This window comes from Panthera tigris, chromosome A2 (assembly GCF_018350195.1).
Source record: "Panthera tigris isolate Pti1 chromosome A2, P.tigris_Pti1_mat1.1, whole genome shotgun sequence".
Classification (NCBI taxonomy): domain Eukaryota; kingdom Metazoa; phylum Chordata; class Mammalia; order Carnivora; family Felidae; genus Panthera; species Panthera tigris.
This window is the reverse complement of record NC_056661.1, coordinates 6,434,670-6,458,639: the sequence shown is the minus strand read 5'-3', so window position 1 is coordinate 6,458,639 and position 23,970 is coordinate 6,434,670. Positions and strand designations below refer to the sequence as shown.

The 23,970-nt window shown below is 49.6% G+C and overlaps 1 protein-coding gene across 1 annotated transcript in view; it reads right to left on the bottom strand.

The window, feature by feature from the left end:
- The window catches only part of INSR (insulin receptor), a 134,449-nt gene that overhangs the window by 39,886 nt on the left and 70,593 nt on the right, over nt 1-23,970 (bottom strand). Inside the window, exons 5-7 of the mRNA XM_042965366.1 lie at nt 9,983-10,304; nt 3,563-3,711; nt 2,376-2,520 (exon numbers count right to left, since the gene is read on the bottom strand). Of these exons, the coding sequence (XP_042821300.1) occupies nt 2,376-2,520; nt 3,563-3,711; nt 9,983-10,304 (616 nt within the window). The remainder of the gene's footprint in view (nt 1-2,375; nt 2,521-3,562; nt 3,712-9,982; nt 10,305-23,970) is intronic.

Here is a 23,970-nt window from a genome sequence, read left to right as displayed (position 1 = left end):
GTGAGCTGGTAAGTGATTCAAGAAGGTAGTCTAAACAGTTCGGTGATGGGGCGCCTGGGTGGCTCAGTCGGTTGAGAGACCGACTTCGGCTCAGGTCACGATTTCATGGTTTGTGAGTTCGAGCCCCGCGTCGGGCTCTGTGCTGACAGCTCAGAGCCTGGAGCCTGCTTCTGATTCTGTGTCTCCCTCTCTCTCTGCCCCTCCCTCACTCATGCTCTGTCTCTCCCTGTCTCAGAAATAAATAAACATTAAAAAAAAATTTTTTTTTAAAAATAAAATAAACAGTTCAGTGAGTTGGCTTCTCAAAAAGCCATTCACAGCCCCCTTTTCCTGGCATTCACTTATCCAGCCTCCCTCGCAACTGACAATAGCCAGGTGACCCAAGGAGACAAAAGCAGGAATCAGTGTTGGGGGCGAGAGTGTGGGAGGTTCCAGGCAGGTTGCCTGGGCCTTTGTCCTTCCCCCTTTGCTCGTCAGTTCCACAGCCATGAGGCTGGGGGTGAGGCAGCCATCTTGTGACCATGAGGGGCACAAAGATGGACAGAACCTTCCTGTTGGACAGGACGGCACTCGTTGGACAGCCTTCCTCAAACTTCTCGCTCATCAGTCCATCTCCACCTGCATGAAACACAGCTAGTCTAGCTTTCTGTTGTTTTACTGACCTAAATAGAGTCAGCAGACCTGGAGGGGGGTGGATCTGAGAAATGAGAAAATGACAGCTGGGGCAAGGAGAGGAGTTCCATTTTGTACATGTTGCGTTTGAGGTTTCTGGGGGTCAGCCAGCTAGAGGCGGGCTTGAGGGTAAGCCAGGGCTGGGGGTCTCAGCACAAGCAGAAGATTGCTAGAGAGACGGCCAAGGCTGGGAGCCCAGAACACCAACTCCCAAAGGCAGGCGGAGAAAGGGAGGGAGATAAGGAAGCAGGGAGCGTATCCCCAAGTAGTAGAATCCTATGGGCCACCGATGAGAATTTCAGCAAGGAAGGAGCAGGTGCAGCCAATGTCAGAGGGGACCAAGAAGTGAGAAGGCACAGGACACAGAAATCACAGGGCCCTGGTCAAGCCTGCATTCCAACTCATAACGAAGCCCAGACAGCACCCTTGGAGGGCACAAAGTTTGAGCTGGGCTGCCATTTCCCAAGAGTGACTATATCATTTTCCTCAGCTGGGTCTCTGGACAGGTTCTGGCACATTCTTTCTTCTCCAGGCTTCTCTGGATACTTTCTCCTAACAGATTCTTTGGGGGCTTTAAAACCCCCTAAGTTATATCCTTATAACTACAGTTAATAATACCGTATCACATACTTAAAAGCTGCCAAGAGAGTAGATGTTAAAAAAGTTCTCGTCGTAAGAAAAAAAGTTTGTAACTGTATGTGATGGTGGCTGTTAACTAAATTTGTGAAGATCATTTGGCAATATATGCAAATATAGAATCATCTTATACACCTGAAACTAATATATCAATTATATACCTCAATTACGAAAAAGACTGTTTTTGTTCCCCTTCAGTTTTATTGAGATATAACAGATTTATAACACTGTTAGTTTCAGGCATACAACATAATGATTTGAGACTTGTAAATATTATGAAACGATCACATAGTAAGTTCACATCCATCACCTCACAGGCTTTAAACAAAAGGGTCTCTTATGACGAGAACTTTTTTAAGATTTTCTCTCTCAGCAACTTTCAAATATAGAGTACAGTATTGTTCATTACAGTCACCGTGCAGTACATTACAGCCCCAGGATTGATTTATTTTACAACTGGAAGTTTGTACCTTTAAAAAATTTTTTTTAACGTTTATTTATTTTTGAGACAGAGAGAGACAGAGCATGAACGGGGGAGGGGCAGAGAGAGAGGGAGACACAGAATCGGAAGCAGGCTCCAGGCTCCGAGCTGTCAGCCCAGAGCCCCACACGGGGCTCGAACCCACGGACCGCGAGATTGTGACCTGAGCCGAAGTCGGACGCTCAACCGACTGAGCCACCCAGGCGCCCAGGAAGTTTGTACCTTTAGACCACCCGTTCCCTCACCCCCTTCTCCCCGTCTCTGACGTCCACCAATCTGTTCTCTGTCTCTATAAGCTTGGTTTTGTTCTGTTTTGGGAATTCCTTATATGAGAGATCCTATAGCATCTGCCTTCCTCGGACTTATTTCACTTCGTGTAACACCCTCCATGTTGTCGCAAGTGGCAGGATTCTCTTCCTTTTTACGACCGAGTGACATTCTGTTGCGTGCACGTACCACACCTTTATTCCCTCATCCGTCCGTGGACACGGGTGTTTCCATGTCTTGGCAAAAACCCCTACGTTCTTTTAACTCGTGAACTTCCTGGTGAGCACTGGGGCCACAGACACAGAACCGGGCCACGTACCCGATTTCCAAGGTCTCTCCCCGAATCAGCCGTAACTTCCGGAAAAAGGAAAGTGACACAAGAGCATAGGACCTTCGGATCTTCAGGTACCCAGAAATTTCTTCAATGAGTCCGAGGTTGGCCTCCAGCTCAGCTGCCAGGTTGTCTAAGGAAAGGAGAGAATATCCAGTGAGTTGCGACAGAAATATGTTTACCCTCTCATAATTTCCCACAGTGAGGAGTCAACCTACAGGCTGCAAACGACTCCAACATAACCTGCTCAAAACGCATCATCCTTAGAATATGATCCGCAGCCTTTAACTTCAGGGTCTGCAAGTCCCTCTCTCAGTGACCAGTGCTTTTATTTTTTCTCATCTTTTACCTTCTTTGCCCTCCTCCAGACACATAGGCCTCCCCACAAGCTAGGCACATTCCTGCCTCAGGACCTTTGCACTGGCTCCCTCCTTTGCCCAGGATATTCCCTGCTTGGTTTGCTTCATCTCCAGCTCAAAGTATATGCCTCCCGAGACCAGAAACTCTTCAAAAAGAGCAAACCCCTTTATTCTCTATTTCAGGGGCTGCCAAATGACAGCCCAGGGGCCAAATTCAGTCTGTTTTGTAATTAAAGTTCAGTTGGAAAAGAGCCACGCCCCTTTGTCCGCACGTTCCCTGTGGCCTTTTTCAAGTCCACACCAGCAGAGCTGAGTAGTTATGACAGCGACCATCTGGCCTGCAAACCTGAATATATTATAGGGCCCTTTATAAGAAAAAGTCGCCAATCTCCGCTCCCTTTGTTACCCTGCTGTACTTCCCTTCATAGCAGGGTCCACCCCAAGTGTACATTATTATGTGTGGATGTGTTTATTTGTAAGATCCATCATGCATGGGTTTTGCTTTGTTCACTGTCAGTATTCAATAAATGTTTCCTGAATAAATAAACACGGGGGTGCCTTTTTGCCTGTGACAGTATTCCTGAACACAAGGTCCCCAGACCTGCAACAGGGACCGGTTCCTACTCACTAAAAACGCAGATTCCTGCCTAAGAATGCAAATTTCCAACTCGGAAAATGAGAATCGAAGGGTGGGTGGGGCCAGGGCTGAGCTGTGAATTTCAGGTCTGCAAGCCGACTTCCTGGGGTGGCTCCACTGATGAGTGTCTGGGAAGGTGGGTCCCTGCCGGCTGCCGCCCCCACCCCCAGAGCACTCACTGCCCCCTCGAATGTTGATGATTAGGCTTCCGTTGACGACGGTGCAGCCTCGGAGCTCCTGGGCAGATGTCACCGAGTCGATGGTCTTCTCGCCTTCCAGGATGTGGCAGACCTTGGGACAGGGGCCCAGGCAGGGAGTACACATCAGGCTGAAGAAAGAGCGGAGAGAGGGGGCTCAGGACACACAGAACCCCACAAGCGTGGCAGATACCACACTGCACAGGGTCCCAAGTGACTGGACCTATGCTGTCACCCTAAGGCAGGGGGCTTCGACCACAGCACGGCTGACATTTGGGGCTGGGGAATTCTCCGTGGTACGGGTGGCCCACACCTGGAGGGTGTTAAGCCACATCCCTGGCCCCCAGCAGCACCTGCCCCTCGGCATGACAGCCAAAAATGTCTCCAGACATGGTCCCCTGTGGGGACAGTAAGAACCACGGTCTAATGTGCAGGTGCATGGCAGTGCTTCATGGTGGTAGGTCCTACAGCACTGCCCTGAAGTCAGGAGACTCACGCTTGTACCCCAAAACGATGGGGCCCCTGCCATACCCCAAATCAGTGGGGATCCACACCGCACCCCATGGAGGATCACGTTCTACCCCGCAGAGACAGGACTCCCTGTCTCCCATCACACTGAAGGGGTGGGACTTGGGTGTTACCATGGTGATGGGAATTATTCCGAGCTGATGGGCCTGTGGGAGGAGGACCCCTCCTGCCGCCCCAAGAAGAAGGGGTGCTTCCTGTTGTGTGGGTTTGACGAGCCCACATCTAGAACACAACCTCACACGGGATCGTGTGCGATGGGGGCAGCCTTTGCCTCGGTTGCCTGTAGCCCAGGTCATCGAATAGAATACACAGCCCCTGGGAGTCCTTTGGGAACCAGCCCTCCCCTGCGCCCCACCCCTGCAGGGTCTGAGGTCGGTCTAGGCTGGCACAGCCCCCTTAGGTCCAGGCAAGATCCAGGCCAGGCCGGGCACTACCTTCTATCCCCCAGGAGGGGGTCAGAAGTGGGCACACAGCCAAGTCAGTCCAGCGGGGGTTTTACTCAAGTGCTTGGCACATGGAAAACAAGAATCATGCGTCTTTGCTCTGATGGCGACTTTTTATTAGCAGCATCGGTGTTGCCATTGTTCTTAGTCACACACCGGGGCACATTCATTCCTTGGAGAGACCTCTGTGATGATAGTGCCACAAAGAACACATCCGGTCGGGTCCCAGTCCTGGCTTCAGGCGCCCTTGGAATGTCCTGAGAGGTGGGAGCATCTTTGTTATGCTAATGAGGTGGTCCCAAGGTGGCTTTAGGAAGGGGGCTGGTCACCAAAAAGACCAAGGATGGGGTTAGATGTGTGGGTCGTTCAGCCACTGAAGATGGGAGTTCAATCACATGGACGGACGGACGAGGATTCAACTGATCACAGCTGTGTGATGAGACCCCCCCCCCCCCGCAGGAAAAATTCTGGACAGCAGCTCAGTGACGTTTCCTGGACAGCGAATGCTGGGAGGGCCGCGTCCCTGACTCCACAGGGCAGAGCTGGGACCGTCCTTGACAACGTGTGCATCTTTAGTAATAATGCTGTCCTTGTAAGTGAGTAGCGTAAGTGCCTGGCGGTAAGCTTTGACCGTCAAGGCATCCATTTCAAAAGTCATCCCTCTGCCCACGTTCCGAACAACACAGCCAGATAAGGAACTCGGATGCCCCCACTCATGAAGCTCCCTCTGTCAGAAAGCCCTGGGAGACCTAGATAACTGACCTCTCGAGTGACACCACTCCTCCCTTCCTGCCCTAATTCCTCTTCGTATGCTTTAAATATACCAACGAGTGAACCCGCAAACCCCCTGGCCGGGACCAACCTCTGGCCAGGACCCCGGTAACGGCGGAGCCCCAGTCCACACCCTCTATCCGTGATCTCACTGTGTGGCCCGCAAGGGTGCCATGTAACCTCCAGGACTTGTGAGTCATCACCCTTGTTCCTCAAAGTTCTCAGATAGTCCTGGGGTGCCTGAGGAGCTCAGTGGGTTGAGCGTCCGACTTCGGCTCAGGTCGTGATCTCGCGGTTCATGGGTCGGAGCCCGGTGCTGGGCTCTGTGCTGATGGCTCAGAGCCTGGAGCCTGCTTCGGATTCTGTGTCTCCTCTCTCTCTCCCTCCCCTGCTTACGCTCTCTCTGTCTGTCTCTCTCTCAAAAATAAATAAACATTAAAAAAAAAAGTTCTCAGAGAGTCTTTGCTGAAATGTGTCCTGTGATCATAATAAGAACGACAAGGGCCAGCCCAGCCCTGGTGGGGATGCGTCTGGAGGTCACCACAGCCTGGGTGAGCCCTGCAGGCATTCCTATCCAAGGGCACTACCCTTAACAGGCTCAGGACTCACAGAACAGTATGGCTTTTTTTTTTTTTTTTTTAATACTGTGACTTGTTGCAGCAGATTATTGAACCTGAATTAGGCTACGTGAGAACCCCCAAGTTCATAGCCAGCCGATCAGAACTATGGGTGGCCTGGGTCCCCCAAAAGTGTGACTGATATTTGGAGCGAGGGCAGTCTCGTGGAGGACGGGGCCCGATGTTCACGCCAGGTGCTCAGTGTCAGAATTGTATCACAGACTCCCAGGTGATATCAGAACAGCTGGGGCAGAAATGGAATAGTGACCAAATGTTTGGGCTCTTTTGTTGATTCTGCAAATATTCACAGAGCACCTATTATGTGACAGGTGATACTCTAAGCCAGAGGGCGGCAAACTGCGGCCCGCGGGCCAAATCCAGCAGGCCACCTGTCATGGTAAATAGCATTATGTTGGAGCACAGCCTCACCCATGGGTCTGTGTATCATCTAAGGCTGTTCTCACGCTATAGGGGCTGAGTTGTGTAGCTGCGAAGAGACCATATGGCCCTCAGAACTGAAAATATTTACTATCTGGCCCCTTGCCAATGCCTGTTCTAAGCTGCAGGCGCACAGGAGTGAACAAAACAGATGATCTACTTTGCCTGTGGGAGATTACAAGTGGCCACAGGTTGTTTGCCCGTCCCACCAAGAAGCGGTGTCGATTTCCCCATTCACTGAATCTGGGCTTGGCCCTGTGACCTGCTTTGGCCAATGGGACAGTAACAGATGTAATGCAAGCAGAGGCTTGAAAAGTACTTGTACATTGGGGCCAGGCCCTTCTTGGCTACTTGGCTGAGAAACCACGTGGAGAGAGAGGCCCTGACTGTCCATCTAAGATATGAGAGGCTATCGGATACCATCCGTCATGGCTGGCTCAGCCCAGGCCGGACAAACCACCAGTCAACCCACAAAAATCATTAAAAATCAGAAATGAGTGCTGTTTTACATCACTAAGTGCTGGCCGGTTTGTTACACGGCAGGAGCCAACCGATACACTTGTGAAACATTATAGTCAGGTTGGGTAAAATGAACATATTGGCAATTAGAACATCAATTAGTGGTAAATGCCATGAAAAGAGTGACAGTTGTGTGATGTGCCCAGGAGTACTCAGATGCTAATTCAGACAGGGCCGTCAAATAGGGGAGGGTTCTCAAAGGAAGTGACTTTTAGGCTGGGACCTGGACGAGGAGAGGTGAGCCATGCAAAGATCAAGGGGCAGAGTATTCTAGGGGGAGGGAACAGGGATGCCCCACACCCACTGCACTCTTAATATTCATCCCAAATATTCACTCTCCTCATCCCAGGAAAGAGCACGCAGGTGCTCGCACCATGGACTTCAAAGTGACCGTAGATAGTGACCTAAAGCTTTTTAATGAATCATGTAGGTTCCCAGACCTCAGTTCTGAAAATACCAAAAACCATTTCCCAGATAAACCACAAGAATGGAAGAAACTATATCTGGCCTTATTTGATATCAAACCACATTAGAAATAAAAGCACTAGGGGCGCCTGGGTGGCTGAGTCAGCTGAGCGTCCCACTTCGGCTCAGGCAGTGATCTCGCGGTTCGTGAGTTCGAGCCCTGCGTCGGGCTCCATGCTGACAATTGAGAGCCTGGAGACTGATTCTGTGTCTCCCTCTCTCTCTGCCCCTCCCCTGCTCACACTCTGTCTCTCTCTCAAAAAATAAAGATGAAAGAAACAGAAAGAAAGAAAGAAAGAAAGAAAGAAAGAAAGAAAGAAAGAAAGAAAGAAAGGAAGGAAGAAAGAAAGAGAAAGAAAGAAAGGAAGGAAGGGCGAGCGAGCTAAAGTCTTTCATAAAATAAAAACTTCAGGGGCACCTGGGTGGCTCAGTCAGCTGAGCATCTGACTTTGGCTCAGGTCATGATCTCGCAGCCTGTGAGTTCGAGCCCTGCATCGGGCTCTGTGCTGACAGCTCAGGGCCTGGGACCTGCTTCGGATTCTGTGTCTCCCCCTCTCTCTGACCCTCCCATGCTCATGCACTGTCTCTCTGTCTCTCAATAATAAATAAACGTTAAAAATAATAACTTCAGACGGAAAGCCATTGATTTTTTTTTGAAGCCAACGAAGTAAAATATTGCTATGACAAGTCACAATTGGCATTGTCCCCTCTGCCCTCTTCCCCTTGGTAAAGGACCCAGACATCACAGGGCAGGCTGCCGGTTCCTTGGGGCTTTGGTTCTAGGGGGGGCCACTGGGCCATCAGCAAGCACAACAAAGAAGTCTTGTCTATGTCTCAGGTCTCAGTTACGGTCAGGGAAAAAAAAAAAAAAAAGACCTTTTATTTAAAGCCAATGTCTCTGAAACAAACATCTCACCGGAAGATGTTAATATCCATGCTGTATTTCAAACATGGAAAAAACACAAAAAACAGAAATGAATCAAAAGGACTATGGTCATTTTCCCAACCTGACTGATAAACTGGCCAGGAAAAAAAAAAAAAACAAAACCCTGTCTGGCGTGCAAAGTTGATTTATAGAAGCCTATTTTTGGTCAACAAAGCCACTTGATAGGTTCTATCAAAAACAAGTAAAACAAAACATTTTGTACTTGCAGGTTTCACAAACACTCAAAGAGAGGCTCATAAGAACTGAAATAAAGACTGTTTTCCTTCCCACCCACTCCACCCGGGGAAATAAAATTTCCCACCAGAACACACTTGCTTGGCTAATTCTCAAGTCTGAAGAGGAAGATTTTTTACGTAAGCAGATCAGCTCAAGGTCCCTGGACGTGCGTCTGTTTCTGATTTGTTTTTTTTGTTGTTTTGCGGGGGGCGGGGGGGGGGGGGTTCCAACCTCAACACAAAAGCCAGGAAACAGATTTTTTAAACTTGGTTATGGCCCTGAGACACTGAAATAGCTCATCTAAAAATCTAACATCATGAACAAAAAGTCTGCAATGTGTATAGGAAATCTGACTCACCTCCGAAAAGAGAAAACCCTATTTCTCACCCAAACAGTAGAAAATGGTTTCGTGGCAGTGTCCTTCAAAACGTAACAAAGCCCTGGGAACAGTCTAGAATGGAGTCTCTCTCCTCCTTGTGCTCCAGGCTAATCTCAGCATGCTGTCTGGCTCCAGTTGGGGAAAACATAAAAACCTCAGCTCTGTTCTTGGTTGTAACATCTGGGCGGCTACATCATTTGGGACAGTCCTGTCCGTGGGAAGGATTCTAGGGGAAACCAAGGACCTCTGCCTTTACGTCTTCTATTACCAAAGCTAAGCCCAGAAAACCGTTAACAGGGTGGGTAAGAGGGGGTGCCTGGGTGGCTCAGTCAGTTAAGTGTTTGACTCCTCGTTTCAGCTCAGGTCATGATCTCATGGTTCGTGAGTTCCAGTCCCACATCAGGCTCTGCACTGACAGTTCGGATCCTGCTTGGGACTCTCTCTTTCCCTCCCTCTCTGCCCCCGCCCCCCACTCATACTCTGTGTCTCTCTCTCTTGCTTTCAAAATGAATAAACTTAAAAAAGAATTTAATGTTCATTTATTTTTGAGAGAGAGAGACAGAGCCTGAGCAGCGGAAGGGCAGAGAGAGAGGGAGACACAGAATCCAAAGCAGGCTCCAGGCTCTGAGCTGTCAGCACAGAGCCCGACGCGGGGCTCGAACCCACGAACCGTGAGATCATGACCCGAGCCGAAGTCGGACCCTTAACTGACTGATCCACCCAGACACCCCAACTTTAAAAAAATTTTTTTTAATTTAAAACTAAAATAAAATTAAAATTAAAAAAAAAATTTAATGGTGGGTAAGACACTGAAAAACGTCTGCTCTCCAGTCCTTTATAGAAGGTTTGTCGATTCCTGTTCCAAAGGCCAGGACCAAAAACAGGAGGCAGAACTGGCATAGATCCAAGCGTGTGTGTGTGTGTGTGTGTGTGTGTGTGTGTGTGTACATATGTATGTGAACCAGTCGCCAGCCGCCCCCTCACTCATAGCCCGTTAACTCATGTTTCTCACACAGTGCTAACCGCACGTGGCCTCCCCTCTTCGCCGCCCCCTCCCCAGAACCCGCGCCCAGGACTCACTTGCTGGAATTCATCGTGTACCCCGAGGGGCACTCAGGGATGCACCTGTTGTTGTGAATGACATACTGGTGGCAACCCTGTCTCCGGGAGTTCTTGCATTTATTGTGCAGGTCCCGGCAGAAGCTGAAGTTCACGCAGCGCCAGTCTTGGAAGTGGTAGTAGGGGGGCGGGCAGGTCTCCACGCACCTGCCGTCCAGGTAGAAGTTGCGACAGGCCACGCACTTGGTGGGGTCGTCGGGCTCGGAGCAGTTGCCCAGACACTCGCTGTGGCAGCAGAGGCCGTCGGCCGTGCAGCCGTGCGACTTGCAGATGGTCGGACAAACTGGAGGGAGAGGAAAAACAGCTGGTCAACAGCTTCGCCCGGGTGCCGTCTACACAGACAGAGAGTCTGGAGGAGGGAGGGGGAAGCCAAACAAAATAATAACAGCGAGAGTCTCATGTCTACCATGCTTGCTCCACACCAGTCCCCCAAACCTGCGGCGTGCTCGTAAACATTTAAGACCGCCCCGGGGAGGAAGGCAGAGAGGTTCCCACCTGCAGCCTCTGCAAATTTCCACGGTGTAAACACCCCCGCCTTGGTCCATTTGAAGGTACCAGAGATACTGTTGCACATGGAACCAGTAAGAGACAGTACTAACTATCAGGGTGCCTGGGTGGCTCAGTCGGTGAAGCATCCGACTCCTGATCTCAGCTCGGGTCACGATCTCACGGGTTTGTGAGTTCCAGCCCCGCGTGGGGCTTCGCACCGTCAGTGCAGAGCCTGCTTGGGATTCTCTCTCTCTGTCCCCTCCCCCTTCGCAGGCGCTCTCTCTCGGGATAAAGAAACTTAAAAAACAAAGAGATACACACTGTAGCAGAGCATTAAACAGCGTATCCGCTATAGAGCGGTAACAGCAGCAAATAACCTCAAGAGCACAAGGAACAGAAAAATGCAGTGAGAGCATAGGAAGTGGTGAGGATCCATTCCCTTTGTTTGTAATGTAATTTGTTAAGTCTGCATCATGCACGTTTTGATCACCGCTTCCTCAATCACCAGGGCACACATCTCCTGAAAACGTGATCATCCGGTTCTGGCCAGCCGGCGCCGGCATGCGGCTTTAATACCGCCATGTAACCAGATCTATCGTTGTGTCCATTTTCTCCATGTTACAAATGGGGAAACCAAGGTACGAGAAGGTGAAGTTAACGGGCCAGCGGTCATTTATCGCTTCAACGGCCATCTGACCACCCCGATCTAGATACCGCAGCCAAGGGACAAGGTGGCCGCAGACCCACCTGCCGGAGCGGAGGCAGGTTAACGGCGGAGGCAGATTAGTTACCTAAACACACAAATGGGTAACTGTGAAGGTAGAAGGTACCGAGCTCCTGGCTGGAGGTAAGGGGAGGGGGACGTTTCGGTTGCAAATGAGGGAGATAATGAACAGGAAGAAAGGGGAAGGCCCTGCAGATGGGGAGGTCAGACAGAGGCTTGCATAGATTTTGTGGCTGGGGCAGTTTCTTGTCCCACGCAAGTGAGCTTCTCCACCAAAGGCTGGACTCTGCCCTGGCTTCCCACAGCGGCTCATCACCTATCCCTTCTCTCCCCACGTCTGGCCACACGTCGCTTCCTAATTACCCCTTGATTTCACTCCCTCCCTTCCCAGGCTGCCGGCAGATCTGTCCGCGGACAGGCGGCTTCCCTGAGGCTGGACAGGAACCCCCCCCCCCCGCCCCCCGGCACAGCCTGTTCGGCTCACGCACTCCGTGTGGCCTGAGACAAGGTTTAGACGCTGGGGAGTGTTCCTGACCCCCTCCCCCCAGCCCTCAGACTTGTTGTTGCAGCCACTTCACGGCCCCGCGGGACCCCAACCCGCCCTGGGAAACAGAAGTGGCCCCGGAAGCCGCGTTCACACAGGGGCAGCACTGTCGGCTGGAACTTCCTACGAGGACAGTAATGTTCTCAGGCTGCACTGTCCAACGCGGTAGCTACCTCTTCCCTGTGGCTGTCGTGTGCGGTTAGTGCAATGAGGAACCGATTTTTTTTTTTAATCGTGGCAAAGTACACATAGCATAAAACTGACGATCTTAAGCATTTTTGTCACGTTTGCTTATTTTTGAGAGAGAGAGAGAGAGAGCGAGCGCACGCAAGCTGGGGAGAGGCAGAGAGGGAGACGCGGAATCCGAAGCAGGCTCCAGGCTCTGAGCTGTCAGCACAGAGCCCGATGCGGGGCTCAGGTTCACGAACCATGAGATCATGACCTGAGCCGAAGTCAGATGCGTAACGGACTGAGCCACCCAGGCGCCCCGACCATCTTAAAACCATTTTTAAGGGCACGGCTCAGAGGCACCAGGTATATTCACACTGTCATGCGACCACTCCTACCACCTGTCTCCGGAACTTTCTCACCTTCCCCAAACTGAGACTCTGTCCCCATGAAACACTGCCTCCCCACCTCCTTCCCCACCCCCAGCTCCCACCATCTACTCTCGATCTCTGTGCACAGGAACCCTGAAAGTGGAATCATAGGACTGGCTTTTTTGTGACTGGCTTCTTCCACTGCGCATACGGTCTTCAAGATTCATCCATGTTGTAGCAACTGTCAGAATTTCCTTCCTTCTTAAGGGTGAAAAGCATTCTGTTGTGTGTATATACCATTTTCTTGATTCCCTCATCCATCAGTCGGCACTGACTGGGGATGTTTCCACCTGTGGGGCATTGTAAATACTGCTGTTAAGATCACGGCTACCCAAACATCTCTTCAAGACTCAGCCTTCAATTCTCTTATGCATATACCCAGAAGCAGAGTTGCTGAATCACACGGTAATTCTATCTGTAATTTCTATCTGTAATTTCTTGAGGAATCGCCATACTGGTTTCCACAGCAGCTGCACCATTTTACTGTCCCGCCAAGAAGGCACAGGGGTTCCAAGTGCCACTGGGGGTCTAAACTTTTCATTGTTCATTCTCGCTTTTAATTTTACCAGCCACAGTAGCCACTGGGTCGTGCACCGGACAGCACAGGCTTCGAGAATGAAAGTGAACTCCTCACCAAGGCTGAGAGGTCTAGCCTGCACTGGCCTCTCAGAGTCCTTCCCCCGGGGCCCAGAGAGCAGCCACTTGAATCTCCTCTCTTCCCCCCCCCCCCCACCAACGCCCCCACCCCCTGCTTCCTCCACCCCGCCGCCCCTGCACGGTCCTGCCTGAGGACCTTTGCATCTGCTGTTACGACTGGCTGAAGCACCCTGGCTGTGATCCTCCCGTGACTGACTCCTTCCCGTCCTCCCCGCCCCAGGACTCTTGAAAGACCTTCTCCGACCTTCCCGCTGGAAGTCACTCCCTCCTTCCCAACCGTGTGCCAGCACCTTATGTGATGACATTTTTCTTGTAGTATTTCTCGCTCTCAGAAACAATCCTGGCCGCTTGCTGACTGTGAGTCTAGAGGGAAGGCTAGAGACAGGCCACGTCTCCACCCGCTACACCAGCTGCCACGACACTCACCCCGAACGAGGCTCGCACCTGCAGGCCAGCAGACACATCTCCGACAAGCCAGAGAGGAGGCATAAAGCAACAGCTTTGGAGAAGTTCCAAGCACCCAACTTTTAGCCACTGGCTCAAGAGGGCATCTAAGACCCATCCCCTCCCACAGGTGCCCCACAAATGGTGAAAATTTACACGCAAAAATTGGAGCATCGATGCATGGGTGCATATTCGGATTTTTTGTGTCACGGACCCAAAAAGAACTAAGAAGCTCTAATAGGAGCAAAGTGGGGCGATGGGGGAATGTCTGTGTAGGTTTTTTTTTAGGGATTACATATCACCCATTAGAATCTCACTTAATTCTAATAAAGCAGGGACACAGGGTAAGTGCCATTATCTCCATTTCTTTTTTTTTAATATTGTTTGTTTGTTTATTTTGAAAGCGAGAGAGAGAGCAAGCAGGGGAGGGGCAGAGAGAGGGAGAGAGAGAATCCCAGGCAGGCTCCGTGCTATTGGCACAGAGCCCGATGCGGGACTCGAACTCACAAACTGTGAGATCATGCCCTGAGCTGAAACCAAGAGTCAGACGCTTAACTGACTGAGCCACCCAGGTCCCCCCCTCATTATCTCCATTTCACAGAGGCAAGAAGACAGGCCCTTTTGAGAAGCAGCAGGGCCAAAGCTAAACCTTGATCTTTAGGCTCTGAATCTGATATTCCTGGGTCTAAAGAATCACCAGGTGGGAATGCAAACTGGTGCAGCCACTCTGGAAAACAATATGGAGGTTCCTCAACAAGTTAAAAATAGAACTACCCTACGACCCAGCAATCACACTACTAGGCAATTATCCAAGGGACACAGGTGTGCTGTTTCGAAGGGACACATGCACCCCCGTGTTTATAGCAGCACCATCGACAACAGCCAAAGTATGGAAGGAGCCCAAATGGCCATCGATGGATGAATGGATAAGGAAGATGTGGTATATATACACAACGGAGCATTACTCGGCAATCAAAAAGAACGACATCTTGCCATTTGCAACAACGTGGATGGAACTAGAGGGTTTTGTGCTAAGCGAGATAAATCAGAGAAAGACAAACATGATTTCACTCGTATGTGGAACTTAAGAAACAAAACAGACGAACGTCAGAGAAGGGAAGCAAAAATAGGATAAAAAGAGAGAGGGAGACAAACCATAAGAGATTCTCAAATACAGAGAACAAACTGCGGGTTGCTGGAGGGGGTGTTGGGTGGGGAGATGAGCTAACTGGGGGATGGGCATTAAGGAGAGCGTTTGTTCAGATGAGCACTGGGTGTTATATGTAAGTGATGAATCACGAGGTTCTATTCCTGAAATCATTATTACACTATATGTTAACTAACGTGGATTTAAATTAAAAAATAGAAATAAAGAATCACCACGGCCACCCACAGGGTCCATGCGGCCCAGGGAAGAAGTGACCTACACTCAACTTTGGCAACACAGCACCCACCACCCCACAGGCACACCACAAAGATGTCTTTAAAGCAACAGCCTCAGTTTTCTTGTCTGTAAAATGGGGACAACAATCGCTTAATTTCTCACAACAAGATGATGTGGAAAAGGCACAGAATCCTTCGATCCACACGTCAGTTTGATACAAGTTAGCTGCTACGGGTGCTATTATTATGATCGCTATCATCACTAACGACCTGTTTGTAGGAACCCAAGGGCCGAAACTCAAGGGCAGGAAGCAATATAGAAGGCAGACAATTATTATCTCGGACCCACAAAGACCCCACCCTCCGGGAAGGCATATGTGAGAACAGGCAGGAAAGGCTCTATTTCCTGGGCTGGGGCTGTGTCTAAGGGTCAGCCCTTGAGTTCAAAAGAAGCATTAGCAAAGGCCCAACAAAAACTTCCCAAACACATAAGCCTTCCGGCCTAGACAATGCCAAGAAAAAATACTCAACACTTGCGCACAAGGCCGGAGGCGGATGGCTGGGGTTTTCAATTTCACCCTGGAGCCCACCTGAGAAGCAGCTCATTCTCCGGCACAGTTGGCCAGCTTTTCCTGCAAAGCGGCCCCAGAGAAGTCACGCAAGCACCGGCCGGGCTATGCCCAATAAAACTTTATTTACAGAAGCAGGCAAGGGGCTGGATGGCTTACTGGCCTCTGCTCAGGGACACATACCTGTGACTGCGTCACTATTTCTGTCAGGGCCTAGGCTCCGGGGAGTCAGACATCATCTCATAGATGGATACCCTGCAGGGGCGCCTGGGGGGCTCAGTCGGTTGAGCATCCGACTTCGGCTCAGGTCACGATCTCACGGTCCGTGAGTTCGAGCCCCGCGTCGGGCTCTGTGCTGATGGCTCAGAGCCCGGAGCCTGCTTCGGATTCTGTGTCTCCCTCTCTCTCTGACCCTCCCCCCCGCTCACGCTCTGTCTCTCTCTCTCTCTCTCTCTCAAAAATAAAAAAAATTTAAAAATTGTAAAAATAAAAAAAACTTTAAAATTGTAAAAGGTAAATAAATAAAACATCATAGATGGATACGCTGTAAATGATGTTTATCCAACAGAAGACATGACCTCTCACAGATGACAATGGTGTGGCCCCAGGGGACCTTAAGTGGCCCCGAACCTAAGCGGGCAATCCTATTTCAGTGACCACAAATGCTTTGGCATTGACATCCTGTGGGCCCCCCTCACTAAAGGGTTACAAGAAATGTGTTTCTGGGTGTTCTTTCCCTTTTTTTTTCCTTTTTACATAAAAGTTGTGTTGTTAAACTTTTGAAGGCTATGCTTTGATAGTGATAAGCCACCTCTGGGTGTCTCCCATTCTGTTTCCGAGTACTGTCATCTTATTTAATAGAAATGCCACTGGGCTGGCCCCTGCCCCCCTCCCCAGGCTGAATTATGAAAACCACAGGTTGTGCAAGATGGAAAACGACCAGATGGAGGAGGGGGCTGACTTTCTCTCCCCAGGCACTTCGACCCGCCCCCTCTCGTAGACACCAGTCGAGCCCCAGCCGTCCCAGCTGCCCAGGCTCAGAGGGCCACCACCCTGGGCTCTTTCTGCCAAAGACAGCCAAAGACAATGGCAGCCTCTTCGAGAAACCTCCAAGCGGTCCGGGGTCTGCCCACTTTCCCAGGACAGGTGCATGCTGTGTAGGGAACATCCACCCAGACCTCCTAGAGACCAGCACCAGTCAGTCCTGTCTTGCAAACACACAAGTTCCTTGTCCAACCATCTCCCTTTCGCCCCACAAGGTGCCTTGGGCTGTTGGCCCTGTGCCCTCCCACTTCTCCCTAAAGGTTCCCCAAACCCCTGGCCTCCAGTTACCCTAGCAAAAGCAGCCACAACCTTCCTGAAACTTTATCTCAGGTGGTTTTTCCACTATACCCTGTCAGGAATATTGATAATGGACCTCAAAACAAATCCACAGAGTGAGAAGCCAGCCGTGTCGGAACCCTCTGGCCGGACCCTCTCAAGCGTGCAATGCTCCCCACCAAATGATGCCTCCCGTAGAGAGAGAGAACAACCAGAATGTCAACTTACTTAAGAAGAGGTGATTCAAGGGCACCTGGGGGGCTCAGTCAGGTTGAGCGTCCGACTTTGGCTCAGGTCATCGTCTTATGGTTCGTGAGTTCAAGCCCTGCACTGGGCTCTGTGCTGACAGCTCAGAGCTTGGAGCCTTCTTCGGATTCTGGGTCTCCCTCTCTCTCTGCCCCTCCCCTGTTCATGCTTACTCACTCTCTCTCTCAAAGAATAAATAAATAAGTAAATGAATGAATAAATAAATGTTTAAAAAAATTAAACAGAAGAAGAGGAGGAGGAGGAGGAGGAGGAGATTCGAAGCAAAGGAGGCACGTGCAATTTGACCCAGTATTTCCTCTCCTAGGAGTCACCCCACAGACCAGAGAGAACGTGTGCACACAGACACCTGGACAAGAAGTCTACACCCTACAGGACATTACCAGTTGGGTTTATAACAGTAAAGGACTGGAAACAACCTGAAGGTCCATAGCAAGAGCCCACGTGAATACATTTCTGTGGATTGAGGAGTGGAATAGTACGCAGCCATAAACAGAGAAGGCAGCTCGATGCATTCCGAGGTTGGAGTCACTTCCGAGATGGCAATAAGCGACATAAGCAAGGTGCAGAGCAGTGTCTGAAGAACATAACACGTTTGTGGAGAAAGGAAAGGCACAAACACAGCGGGGACGCAAAACAGGACAGCTAGTTTATTAAACCGTCTAGAAGTTTCTCCTCTTCTTTTTTTAAAGAATTTTAAGGTTTTAGATTAAAGAGTGATGTATTTAAAGTTTACTTATTTTGAGAAAGAGAGAAAGAGAGAGAACCAGCAGGGGAGGGTAAGAGAGAGGGTGGGGCAGAGGCCCGGAACCAGGCTCTGTACTGACAGCAGAGAGCCCAATGCAGGGCTCGAACTCACAAACCACGAGATCACGACCTGAGCCAAAGTTGGACGCGTAACCCACTGAGCCACCCAGGTGCCCCAGTCTGGTAGTTTCTTATAAATACATACTCTTATCCTTACCACACAACCTAGGGGTTTACCCAAGTGAAATAGAAACAAACAAACAACCCATGTTCACACAAAGACCTGTATTCAGGTGTTTATAGTGGCTGTGTTGGTAATCACCCAAAACTGGAAACAACCCAAATATCCCTTGACTGGGGAACGGATAAACATTATACCTCTGCACAATGAACACTACTGAGCAATCAACAAAGAATGAAGTGTTGATGTCTACACCGTGGAGGGATTCCAAATGCACTGTATTGAGGGTAAGAAGCCAGTCTCAGGTGCTATACACAAATGGATTCCTTTCACAGGATATCCAGGGACTGTGGACACATCAGTGGTCACCAGGGGCTGAAACCGAGGAAGCAGTGGAAAGGGGCCCAGGGGAATTTGGGGGATGAGGAACCATTCCGTATCTTGACTGTGATGGTGGTCAGAATCCACACAACTTTATACCAAAAAAGAGTGGATTCTGCTGTATATAAATTATACCTTTAAATGGGGGGTGGGAAGGAATGGGGCGCCTGGGTGGCTGAGGATCTTACTCTTGATTTCAGCTCAGGTCATGATCCCAGGGTCACGGGATCGAGCCCTGTGTCAGGCTGTGTGCTGAGCGTGGAACCTGCTTAAGATTCTCTCTCTCTCCCTCTGCCCCTTTCCCACTCTCTCTCTAATAAAAAATTAAATTAAATTAAAAATAAACAGGGAGGGGGAGAGAAAAGGACAAATGCAACATATGTCCCTCTGGGAGGGAGGGAAATGAGCTTGGAGAGTAGATAGTAATATCCTTACCTACCAGCAAATTTGATTTTTTTTTCACTGTATGTATGTGTACTACCCTGACATCTATTTGAACAGTTTTAAAAAGCCTCTGGTAGACAATTAATAAATGTTATTGATCAATTATATAATTCTATCCTCAATAGTTCCAGCAGAACTATGTAGAGCTGCCAGGTATCACTGAGAGCTTTTCAGAAGGTGAAGATCGTTTTTGTGTTATTACAAAATCAACAGTCAAAGCGACTAAATAAGAAATGTGGTCACAGATCTGAAACCGGGCCAGGAAAAAAATAGTATTGATGAGGAGGACAACGCTGGCACAAGAGATGAGGTTTATACACGAGGCTGTGGATTAAAATACTGCCTCAGTGTTGATTTTCTGATTCTTATCATTGTACTGCTGCTGTGTAGGCTTAAGAATTAAGGGTAAAGGGGCAGTATGCCTACAATCGTCCCAAATGGTTTAGGAAAAGGAAAAAATGTGCATAAGGTTTGTACATAAATACTTTAGAGATAAAATACAGTGAGAATGTAACAACTAATGAATCTGAATACAATCCTTGCATCCCATCTGTAAACTTAAAAGCTACATCAAAACAAAAAGGTTAAAAAAAAAAAATCCAAAATAACATTTAAACCCTGGAAGAGTGAGAAAGACTAGCGCAGCGACAGGCTTAGAAAAATACAGCCACCTTCTTTTTCTCTTTGCCTTTTAAAGTTCAAATCGGTTTGGGTTTTCTTCATTAAGAAGCTGTATGGTAAAAAGCAAAAGAAAGCCAAAGGTATGTTTCCACAGCACGACATATGTTAATAACATTTTGTTACATTTCTCTCCAAAGCCTGTAGTTTAAAAAAAAAAAAATTTCAAGATTTATTATCCCCGAAATTGCTGCTTTCCAGAAATTTCCAAACGGAACAGTTGCGTCATGGGCCTGCAGACACATTCCCCGCAGGGCCCCGCGGCTCTTTGCAAGTGTGAATTTTATAAACTCTGCCGAGTCATTTACTCGGTTTCGCAGCCCTTCTCCCCCACACCCGGCCCGGATCCCGGAGCCCCCCGGGCGCGGGCACACCCCCACCCCGGGAAATCCCTCCCGCCGCAATCCAGAGGATGATCTAACGGTGGTGTGAGGGCCTGGGGCGACCTTCTGACAGCTGGCGGCGGGGGTGGGGGGTGGAGGGTGGGGCCGGGGAGGGTCAGCAGACACCCTTTCGAGTCCGCGACCCACGAGAAGCGACGCCGCAAGGACGCGTGTCCTTGAACCAGGGACGCTCCCTTTTCTTTCCCTAACAATGCCGCCCCCACGCGCGCGCGAACCGATTCGCTTTCCAGATGCGTGTGTTATTGACTTGCGAGGCTCTTCGGAGACATACGGCGTCGCACGCAGGCCAGGAAGGGGGTGGGCCTGGGGAAGGGGGGGCGGTGGCTCCCCGTGAAGGCAGCCTCAGGATTGGTCGGTTGCAGGTATCTGCGTGTGTGTAGTTCCTAACGGACAGGCGGTCCAAGGGCGGGCCCCGCCCCCTCGAGCCAGCGGCAGCCGCGCAGTACAAAGCCCGAGGCGCGTTCCGTTCCGTGGAATCCGGGCCGGGCAGTGGCGGCGGCCGCAGCGCCGCCCTCGCGCTCAGCCAATAAACGGGCGTGCTGCCGGAGTTCTGGCCCCGCCCCCGGGGCGCGCGGGGCTCGGTCCGCGGACTGGTGCTCGCGGCAGTGACCGCCGCTAGGCGGTCCGCGCCGGGGGCCCCGGGGAGGGTGTGTGTCTTGGGAGGCAGCGGGGGGGGGGGGGGGGGGGGGGGGTCCTCTCGAGGATGCAGACCCTGCAGGGCGGGCCTGCAAAGAATGGAACTTCGGAAGAAGTTAAAGAAAGGATGAAACCGAGTGTGCGGGCGGCCCCAAGCACGACTGCGCGTCTCGGGCTGCGCGCGAGCTGGGCGTGTGCCCGGGAGGAGATCGGGTCACCGCGTGGCACCGCCTGGGATGGCCGAGGGGCGCCCTGGCCGCGGGCCTCCCTCGGGAGGGGCCCAGAGAAGGGCAGCGGTTCTCCAGGGTCACACAGCAAAATCCCCCAAGTCGGAGGCCAGGGGTAGTGGCAAGGGCAGAGCCCACACAACAGGGACGGTGCTCTCTCGGACCCTACTCCTGATATTTCCACCCACCACTCACCCAGAAGACCAAGGACCATACTCATAAGTTACACTTTTAAGAAAATCTACAGGCTATCTTGGGGGTACCCTCTAGCCAGTGTTCCCTGTAGATTTGAAGACGTCAGACCTGTGTGCTCAATGTGTATTTCCAATTCCGGTAAACCGAGGCAATGAATGGGCGTTATCTCTAACCACACCGGACCAAGAATACACTTTAAAATGTGTATGTATTCCGTTTGCAGAATACAACGTTCAACCCACATCTCCTTTTGAGGCACAGAAAAGCCGCTTTGCTAATGCCAACTCAGCTAGCAGGCAGCAGGATCAAAACTCGAACCCGGATCTCCCAAGGAGAATGGGACTGGGTGTGGCATCACTGAGTTCTACTGTGGGTTTTATTCACCTGTTCCCCACCCCGGCCCATCCAGACCTGGCCCCTTCTAGGCACTGGTATGCAGAAATGAATGCAGACACGGTTTCTTCTTTCCCAACATGCACAAGAGACAGGTGAGCCCTGTGAAAGGAAGGACCTTGCCTGTCTTATTACTGCATCCCAGAGCAATGCACACAGTAGGTGCACAGTAAAGCTCACAGGGGGAAAAAAAAAGATGGGAGAGCAAGTGGGATACTGGCTTTATCCCATCAGGAGAGGTACAGTATGTGCAAATGCATGAATCATCAGAGCTGCCTTTAGGGAACTATAAACAGTTCAGAGTTGATGAAGGGCAAAGTACAGGTGAAGAAGCATGGGAGGTCAGGGCAGACAGGAAGGTTAGGGAGCGGAGGGGCTTGGACTATGCACCTCAGGAGGAGCCAAAGAAGGGCTTCAACCAGAAAAGACACCATCAGATCCATGTGTGGGGCAATTTTCTAGCTCTCTGGTGGACAGCTGAGGAAGGCAAGGGCAGAGGAGACAGGAAGGAAGAGGCTGGCTTCTGAAACCACCAGGGAGGTGGAGCCTTCAGGACTTATCTCCCAGCTGGGTCGCAAGTTTTCACCTTGGGCAGCTGGACACGACTCACAAGACAAATGACAAACAAGGAAGCTGGGTGCTCAGACTTGCCTGGCCTGGGTTTGAGGTGTGGAGTCTAGAACGTCAAGGTTTCTGCACTCGATTGTCTTTGTGTTTGCTAAGTCCCTCCTCAGCCCACCCCAGTCTGATCCTAAAAACCACTCTTGCAAGGTGCAAGGACCCCTGTTTGTTTGTTGTGGACAATTTTTAAAGTTTTCTTCATTTGTGTATGTAATACATACATGTGTTAGGCAGTTACTGTAAAAGTTAACTTTTTAAAAGTTGTTTCTACCTACTCATGTTTTCTGCTTCTTGGACCAAGGTACACTTTACAGGCTACTTAGAAATTAACAATAGTAATGGCACAGCTTATGAGATGCAGGCATTGCTGCTCTTGGGGCAAATTCACAGCCTTCGGTTCTTCCACAGTGTATGGATCAATCTAAATAAAATAAGCACTTAAAACACTAAGTAATTTCAATAATATTTCCAAAAGTATTACCAGACCTAATTTTTAGTGGGTTTTAAATTAAATTTCTATTTTCATTCTTAATTTTATGTACAATATTTGCTCTTCCCCTCCCCCAATTTTTTTCTTACATTACTTTATAAATTCTTTGGAAAGCAGCACTGTCCTATAAACTTTCTACATTGATAGAAAAGTTCTGTATCTGTGCTGTCCAAATTCACAAGCCACACGTAGCCACTGAGAGCTGGAAATCTGGCTAACGTGACTGAGAAGCAATATTCATGAGGCTAGTTGCTACCTTACCGGACACTGCAGCTCTGAAAGACCCAGTTCTTGGGTTTGTCCATTCTGTTTGTTTCCTAAATCAGTTAGTCCCTGTTAATTTATTATTTCCTTCTTCCCATATAGATTTGTTCTATTATTCATCGTTTCATTTTTGTGATTTCTCTGTGTGATCACTTACAGCCCTGCACTGGTCTCTGTATCCGCTCCACTGCCTTCTATGATTTTTTAAAATGTTTATTTATCTTTGAAAGAGAGAGAGACAGAGTACAAGCAGGGGAGGGGCAGAGAGCGGGAGACACAGAATCCAAAGCAGCATCCAGGCTCCAAGCTGTCAGCACAGAGCCCGACGCAGGGCTCGAACCATGAACCGTGAGATCAGGACTTGAGCCTAAGTCGGACACTTAATCAACTGAGCCACCCAGGCATCCCTACTCCACTGCCTTCTAAAGAGTCTATACTTATAGATTGAGATCCTCCCTCACCAAAGAGCTATGTTTTGCTTTTAATTATCACATGGTAGGCGTCTGTCTTGCATGCTTGATCAGTTAAGCTTTTAAAAATTAATTTCCACTTACGTTCACTTGCAGCAAGAGATTAGGGCCAGTGCAACGTCTGCTTTTTGGACTAGATTGTGTTGGGGCTGTTTTGGTTTTTTTTTTTTTTTTTTTTTTTTTTGGAGATTTAACAGATGATTAATTTTTCTAAATATTCCAAGAGCACTTTAAAATGTGTATTATTTGCAGAGTACAAAGTTCAGTCTGTATCTGTTATTACCACAATCTTATTAACCATATTATCCAAACTCCTTGTTGCCTAATCGAGGTTTATCTACATGAGCAAGACTGTATTTGAAGTTCCCCAATGGTTTCTCAATTCTTCTTGTATTTCCTACAATTTACTCTCTAAAGTTTGATACTATGCTGGTGGGCCCTCATTAAGAATTATCCCTGGGACGCCTGGGTGGCTCAGTCGGTTAAGCGGCCGACTTCAGCTCAGGTCATGATCTCGCAGTTCGTGAGTTTGAGCCCTGCGTCGGGCTCTGTGCTGACAGCTCAGAGCCTGGAGCCTGTTTTGGATTCTGTGTCTCCCTCTCTCTGACCCTCCCCCATTCATGCTCTGTCTCTCTCTGTCTCAAAAACAAATAAACGTTAAAAAAAATAAAAAAAAAAAAGAATTATCCCTTCACACAATGTAAAACATCTCCTTTACTCCCTAATAATGCCTTTGGCCTTGAGTTCTTTGCCTATTTTTCTCTGTTCATATTTACGCACGTGGTCAAGTTCGAGGTGTCATTTTTGGGATTAGGTATAACCATT